General features: G+C 35.2%; 1 protein-coding gene across 1 annotated transcript; it reads right to left on the bottom strand.

The window, feature by feature from the left end:
• Positions 1 to 2,931: 2,931 nt before the first annotated feature.
• Positions 2,932 to 4,575, bottom strand: LOC141707288 (pectinesterase-like). Its single transcript, XM_074510368.1, has 2 exons — positions 3,738 to 4,575; positions 2,932 to 3,623 (listed from the first exon to the last, which is right to left on the bottom strand). Exons 1-2 carry the CDS (start codon positions 4,573 to 4,575, stop codon positions 2,932 to 2,934), a joined length of 1,530 nt encoding a protein of 509 aa, XP_074366469.1.
• Between the last annotated feature and the right edge of the window lie 3,839 nt (positions 4,576 to 8,414).

The following is an 8,414-nucleotide window of genomic DNA, read 5'->3' as shown; positions in this document are numbered from 1 at the left end:
GTCCAACAACAGTTGCATTATTGGGCGGATCTCGCTACTATGTCACTTTCATTGACGATTCCACTAGAAATGTATGGGTTTATTTTTTGAAAAATTAATCAGATGTGTTTTCTACTTTCAAGAAGTGAAAGACTAAAGTTGAAAATCAGACCGGTTTGAAGGTGAAGAGTTTGATGTCAGATAATGGTGGTGAATACAGTAGTGATGAGTTTAAAAGTTATTGTGCGGATTTTGGGATTAGAATAATTAAAACTATTCCAGAGACACCATAGCAGAATGGTGTTACAGAGCGCAATGAAAGGGCCAAGAGTATGAGATTACATGCAGGTTACCAAAGATGTTTTGGGCAGATGCAGTTAGCACATCAGCGTCTCTCATAAATAGAGGACCTTCAAGTCCTTTGGGGTCCAAGATTCCTAAAGAAGAGTGGCAGGAAAAAGAGGTTAATCTTTCACACTTGCGAGTTTTTGGTTGTGTTTCTTATGTGTGTGTTAAAGATTCCGACGGGGACAAGCTTGATCTGAAAGCAAAGAAGTGTATCTTCATTGGTTATGGCTCAGATGATATGGGTTACCGTTTTTGGGATGAACTAAGTAAGAAGGTCGTTAGAAGTAGAGATGTTACTTTTAATGAGAATGCAGTGTACACAAATAAGCTTGTAGTCGATTCTGAGTTTACAAAGGAACAACTTGAGAAAGAGGAAGCAGTGCTTGAAGATATTACAGAAACAGATCTTGTAGGAAATAGTGGGAGTTCAGAGAATGTTGATGACAGGGTTCCAGTAACTCCACAGACTGAGGTAAGAAAATCTAGCAGAAGTGTGAGGCCACCACAAAGATATTCTCCTTCAGCATATTATATGTTATTGACCAAGGATGGGGAGCCTCAGTGTTATTCAGAGGCAGTATAAGTGGATGATTCAGTTCAATGGAAATCAACCACGGATGAGGAGATGAGTTCTCTTGAGAATAATGAGATTTGGTCTTTAATAGAGTTACCAGCAGAAAAGAAGGCTTTACAGAATAAGTGGGTGTTCAGGATCAAAGAAGAACATGATGGAAGCAAGAGATACAACGCAAGGTTAGTAGTCAAGGGTTATCAACAGAAAAAAGGTATTGACTACACCGATATATTTTCTCCCGTTGTTAAGACGACTACATTTAGAATTGTGCTAAGTATTGTGGTTGCAGAGGAGTTACATCTAGAGCAACTAGATGTTAAGACCGCGTTCTTACATGGTGATCTTGAGGAAGACATCTACATGGTTCAGCCAGAGGGATTCAGGTAGCTGGGAAAGAAAACCTTGTTTACAAGCTTATAAAAAGCTTGTATGGTTTAAAGCAAGCACCAAGACAATGGTACTTGAAGTTTGACAACTTTATAATGAAGAATGGGTACACGAGGAGTGTTATGGATCATTTTTGCTACTTTAAATAGTTTGATTCATCTTATATCATATTGTTGTTGTATGTTGATGACATGTTGATAGCAAGATCAAATATGAGAGAAATCAACAGGTTAAAAAGATAGATGTTTGAGGAGTTTGAGATGAAGGATATGGGTGCAGCAAAACATAAACTTGGTATGAGCATTATAAGGGATAGAGATGAAGGTATGTAAAAATTATCTCAAAAAAAGTATGTTGAGAAATTGTTGCAGAAATTTAGTGTCCAGGATGTGAAGACCAGAAGTACATCGTTGGCGAGTCACTTTAATCTCAAAAAGAAGCAATCACCTAAAACGGATGATGGCAAGAAAGATATGGCTAAGGTTCCTTATGCATCTGCAGTTGGAAGTTTAATGTATGCTATGGTGTGTACAAGGCCAGACATTTATCATTCAGTGGGAGTTGTTAGCAGATTTATGTCTAATCCAGGAAGAGAGCATTGAGAAGCAGTCAAATGGTTGTTTTCACTACTTGAAAGGCACATCCAAGGTTGCACTATGTTTCAGTAAGAAATATGTTATCTTGGAAGGGTTCTCTGATGCAGATTTGAGTGGATGTTTGGATACAAGAAAAAGTACAATGGGTTATATTTTCACTTTGGCTGGCACCGCAGTTAGTTGGATGTCTCGACTTCAAAAGATTGTTGCTCTTTCAACCACAAAAGCAAAGTATATGGTTATCTCTGAAGCTAGCAAGGAGATGATTTGGTTGAAGAATTTTCTTGAGGAGTTAAGTAAAAAACAGGCGGACAGTGCTTTGTATAGCGACAGTCAGAGTGCTATTCATCTTGCGAAGAATCCCGTGTTTTATGCTAGGACGAAGCATATTCAGCTAATATATCATTTTATAAGATAGTTGATAAGCAATGGTACTTTGTGCTTGAAAAAAATCCTTGGTTCAATGAATCCTGCAGATATGTTGACTAAGGTGGTTACATATGAAAAGTTGAAGTTTTGTGTAGTTTCAACTGGCCTTCAGAATTGATTGATGAGAAGGCGCTGCACTAGTTAGAGTTATTGATTGAAGAATTGATTTTACTAGACTTACAAGAGTGATGTGAAGATTGGCCAGACTCCAAGTGTGAGATGGGTTTGTGGAGTCTATTAATTAAACCCATGAAAATAGACTATTCAGATTTATGGATTAGTCTACTTTTCAGATTTGGACTATAATTTTGATCTAAGCCTAGTTTTTTCTCTTATAAATACTCATGTAATTGTAAAATCATAACACAACAAATTGTGAGAGATCAATACAAAATTAGTGCGGTTTGTGGAGTACGAATTTCCGAACCACGTAAATCTTTGTCTTGTGTGATTGTCGTTTATTTTCTTATTCTTGTTTATTCGCTTTGGATTTTGGTTTCGTTGTTGTATACTCAACAATATACGCTGCCTCCGCCATTGATTGGATTCAAAAAATATAGTCTTGTATATATAAATTGTAATGTGATAATGATACATCATATTTCGTATTTCATACAATCAAACATAGGCATCAAACGGTACTCCGGTGGCCGGAAGCCATAATTTACCATTAATTAAATTGGTAACATCATAAGCTGCAGCTGTTCGGATATCACGTATAACATGATAACCACTCCATTTAACTCGCCTATCCGTTGATGCACCAGGTCCATAATTTTGAAACTCCCCGTAATCCACTGTTTGAGATCTTGTCGGGGGCGCTCCTGCAAATGGCATCCACCCAGCAGGGTCCACTAAATCACCAATTGAAGAACGCAGATAGGCTGTACGAGCGAAGTCCCTCCACGGCCTCCCGAGAAAAGCTTTGTACTTCGGAAAAGGTTTGAGTTCTGGAGCTCTCATCAATCTGCATTTGTGTATTGTGATGCCAGTGTTGTAGTATGGATGTTCTCGGCTTTGGGCAGTGACTACGAGGCCACCTCCGGGTTTGGGTTTCCGGACATAGATTGTGCAGTCCTGGAAGACTGCAGCCGCATTTCCAAAAATGAAGTCAACAGTGCCATAGATTTCGCATCTTCTGTAGAATTGGCGATTGGAACTGACATAAAGAGTGTCTTGGTAGCCTTTGAAAGCACAGTAATAGAAAACGGAACAATCAGAGGAGGATGCCACTGCTACAGCCCGGCCTATATCACCAGCTGCGTTCTCAAAGGTTATTAAAAATGCCTTGAATCCGTCACCAGTGACCTCTGAAATTGATATAAATTTGCTATTGAGCATATTTTTAATGAGCACTTGAACTTGTGACTAAATTTGAAAAACAACATCAACATGTATATTAAAAAAATTTAAAATAAACTTACTGAATGTTGCACAATCGGAGAGAGTGAAACCATCCTCCACCCTTCTATTTCCAGTAATAACGGTCTTGTCTGTACCATCACCAATCAAGAAAATGTTATTTTGTGTAACATTAACAATTTCGTTATAGATCCCTTGTTTCACGTGAATTACAAATTGCAAGCGTGTTCTTTGAGCTGAAGCTTCCAGAGCTTCGGAAATGGTTCTGTAATTTCCGGAGCCATCTTGAGCAACCACGCAATCAACAAGTAGCGAAATGCTCGCATCATTTCTTGAGATATTCATAGATAACGCTTCATGTATGATGTTTTCATTGTCTTGCGTAATGACAAAGTTGACAGCCAAACAGTTGTCTATCAATTCCGTCACATTGTTTGAAATTACAAGAGGGTAGATATTATTAGTCAAGTTTAGATCAATGAATCCGTCATTGCATGTACGTATATTTGTTGCAGCAGCACTTAGCCATGTTTGGATATCGTCAGGTGTACTTGCCATGGTTGTATCAAGAGTTTTGTTGAGCCTATAAACTGCAAGATCATAATATATCAAACAGGTTCTCCATGCAGAATTTTCAGCATTGCTGGCGACCTTTGGCTCAAATGATTTGATAAATTGCAGTGCAGAACTGACCTGTTGTAAGGCTGTTTCTTCAGCTTTTGTCAAGAACTGTTGTCTCGAAATAGAGGAAGTGAGTTCAGGATTTTGATTCATGTGGTATTTGCATTGATCAGGATGTGGAGTTTGATTGCACCACCAATTTATGTTGCCAATGATGGGGCTTGAGAAAACATGAGGCAATAGTAAAAGAATGGATATTGACACTGATACAATAACCATTTCAGTCTTCATTTTAAGTACATATCCCCTCGTAACACACAGAGAATCAGAACTCAGAAGGAAAAGGGATTTGGGTGTATTGTTTTTTCTGCTTTATGCTTCACTGATGAGGCAAATCTACAACTAATGCTTATACACCATCATTTGCTGAATTTCCAATAAAAAGGCAATCCAAAGGAGCATTTCCTTCTGGTCTTCTCCAGTATTTTTACAATAAATTTCTTTTACATATTGGGAGATTCTTCTTGATTTATATTGTCATATAACAAGAACTATGTTGATTTTTAATTAATTATTAATCTATGTGATTACATTATGTTACTCTAATTGCATGTATGATATTACACTATATTTGAAATTATATAAATAGAACACTCATAAATTCGTCAACAAAACAAGCAGCGTCTTGTCCGATATTTCTTACAATAAATTTTTATTACGTATTGTAATAAAGTTTTATTACGTACAGAAAGATTTTGCTTGAGGAGCACGTATATTGATGAGTTCAAATTGCATAAAATGGATATTATTTAATATTTGTTAAATCTTAAATGTGTAGATTAGTTATAATTAAAAAAAAGGTAACTTATTCATTTGTTTTAGAGTGATCGTGAATATTTAGTAATAAAATATATATTCTTGATATATATATTGAAGGTGATGTCTCATACATACATTATAGTTAAGGATTTTGATTGTTGGAGATGATCACAGTAAGAACTATGATTATCTATGAAATTTAGTCTATATTGGGAAAACCATGGAAAACACAGACCTATTTGCTATGTAATTTCATTGTGTCGATATTATTGCATGTATGGTATTGCACCACATTGAATTATATAAATAGAATAGATCACTCATAAATTTATCAGCCAAATGAGTAGTGCCTTATCAGTATATTTTATAATAAATTTTTAGAATATATATTTGGAGTTTTTTTTTATGTTCTTCTATGGTTTAAATTATTATATTTATAATTATTAATCTATATCCATATGATTGCATTATGTTAATGTTGCAAGTATGATATAACACTAGATTTGAAATTGGAAATTTTAAATACTTCTAAAAAAGAAAAGACCCCTAAATATAAAATTTTTAATTTTATAATTAAATTATATAATTACAATTCCATGTATTCATATTAAAAATTCATTTGTAAATTATATTCACAGGTGGGTACGTGCTTTAATTATTAGTAAGTATAGAATTTTGGCAAGTACAGCGAATGAAAAAATGGACATGTTATGAGTAGTGTTGGGCTGGGTTTAATATTGGGGCTTCTTTGGTAATAAGTGTTTGAGGGTTGTTTAAGTCTTTTAGTGTTCTTTATTGGTGGACCGAGTCTGAATAATTAAAATTGGACTCATCTCTTAATTTGCTCTTGAATCAGTTTAGCCTAGTATATTTGTTGGGCATTTTCTAAGCTTGTATATAAATACAAATATTGGCGACTTTATTTCCAAATTTTCAGTGAATACTTAATTTCGATGATTTAATTTCATATATCATTTTTACCCAATAAACATACAAACCTTGATTTTTCTAATAATGTTACATCACTGTAGATGTTTAAGTAGTGGCAGAACTAGGACCCCAAAGTAGGAAGGCTCGAACATTTAACATGAATAAAAATATTAATAGTTTTATAAATTATAGAAGTACACAATGGTTTTTTAGATAGCCACCGATTAAGTAATGCAAAAGTGATATTTTTAAAAAAAAAAAAAATTTATGTTAAGCTAAAGTTTAAATTCTATATTTTTACTTGATGCATGTATTAGAAATAATAATTAAAGTCAAAACGGGTAAAATAGGACTTCTGATTACAATTTATGAGATAAAATATTGTTAAACTTCACGATCAACGACTGTTTCAACCTGCAACAATTGCCATGGTCTCATTTGATCAAAATACAGCTAGTTTAACTAAAAGTTAAACTAAAGTAAATGTCACTTATAAGATTAAGCCCTATGCAACTATGCGTAATGAATAAAAGGATCAAACATAAACACAAATACTGTATTTTCGTGCAAACATACAAACTACATACATCGATAATATCATTAAGAAGTAAGTTTGGTTCTCTCCTTTTATCTTCTTCTCACTGCCATGAAACAAGACAGCGCAGTTGATACAAGAGCCACTGTCACAAATTTGACATCATTAAAAATTGCATCAAATCGCAGCCCTTGAAGCTCCCAACGGATTGATATGCACCAACTTATCTGCTTCATCATCTCTCCCAACATTGCCATCTTCTCTGTATCAATGTTTTCAATTGGGTGGAACGGAGTGAATACTGCATGTATAATTTACACAAGTGTATGAATGTGACTGTGTCTGTATTTGTGATGATAAAAATATGATATTGTTCATATTCTATATCAACACACGCCTAGAGTCTAGAGACAAGCACAAATAGAGAAAATATATACATGTTTACTACATTGATATTCTTTGCTATATTAGGTTAATTGCAACTCTGCATCATTTAAGTAGTCTTAGATAGAGGAAGATAATGGACAAATTGCATGAAACTGCACCGATGCTTCCGCGATGCTTCCTTCCTTTGTTAGATTTCTGTCGGGTCCCATATTTTAAGTTTAGCCTTACGAAAGGAATGAGTTGAAGCATTTTTTATTTATAAAATACCTTATTCCAACATACCCTCATTTACTTTGAAATGTTAGTTATGAATTAAAAAATAAGTTGTCTACAAGAAAATTTTACAAACAATAATTCAAATTAGCCGGTCAAAACACATAGGGGTGAGCGCGGTGCGGGCGGTGCGGTTTTTTCCTCAAACCGCAAACCAAACCGTAAATGCGGTTTGATCAAATTTCCAAACCGCAACCGCACCGCGTACCCTCAAAAACCGCATAAACCACACCACAAAAATGTGGTGCGGTGTAGTGCGGTTCACTGCGGTTTATACATTACAAGTTCGAAAATTTTAAATAAATACAAAACTTAAATTTAATTAAATTTCCGAATAATATAACAAAGTCGTCAATATTCTTCACTAATACAAATTAGAAATTCCACATTGTAAAGTTTAACGTAGAAGTTTGGCTAGACAATTAAATGAGTTCACTATTTAATAGGTGGCTTTGTACCATGTGTCTCATTATTTTTGAAAAAACACAAATAGGATGATCACCACACAACAATTGGTCTTGCAGAAATAAGATGATCACTAAGTAAGCACTCCTAGTATGTTAAATGGAATCAGACTTAATAAATGAAATCATAAAATATAAGTATTATATATATATATTAATTATTGCGTTGCGGTGCGATTTGAACCACAATTCAGAAATTTAAATCCACAACCCGCACCGCACTGCGTGATTTATTAAAAATTCAAACCGCAACCGCACCACGAAAATTAAAAACCACGTTTTGCGGTGCGGGGGGTTTGTGCGGTTTTCTGCTCACCCCTAAAAACACATTGAAATAAATGCAAAGTCAAAACGATAAAAAAAAATATATATCTATTAAATAACGCATATAAACAAGGCCTCAATATTTCCAACAAGGGCATTCACTCTCATTGTACAATTTAATCTCCCATCATTAAAGATGCCCAAAACGCCTACCGGACCGGGTTTTGACCGGGCCTTAAAAAGTCCGGACTTTAATCGGGCCGGGCTTTTTAGGCTTTGAATTTGACCGGGTCGGACCGGGTTTTTCGAAAATATCAAAGCCCGGTTTGGACCCTTGAGGCGGGCCTAACCGGACTTTTTTCGGGCTGGATCGGATCGGGCCGGGTTTTTTCTAATTTAAATTGGATCGAGTTTTATTAGAGATTCTGAAGACTACATATGTTAGC

Source organism: Apium graveolens, chromosome 1 (genome assembly GCF_009905375.1).
Source record: "Apium graveolens cultivar Ventura chromosome 1, ASM990537v1, whole genome shotgun sequence".
Taxonomy (NCBI): domain Eukaryota; kingdom Viridiplantae; phylum Streptophyta; class Magnoliopsida; order Apiales; family Apiaceae; genus Apium; species Apium graveolens.
This window is presented reverse-complemented; position numbering and strand designations above follow the sequence as displayed.

Excerpts from the sequence above, each read along its gene's own strand:
- LOC141707288 (XM_074510368.1), bottom strand. The coding sequence starts at position 4,575 with ATGGTTATTGTATCAGTGTCAATATCCATTCTTTTACTATTGCCTCAT. Across the intron at positions 3,624-3,737 it reads CTCCGATTGTGCAACATTCA|AGGTCACTGGTGACGGATTC; the intron begins GTAAGTTTATTT and ends TATCAATTTCAG.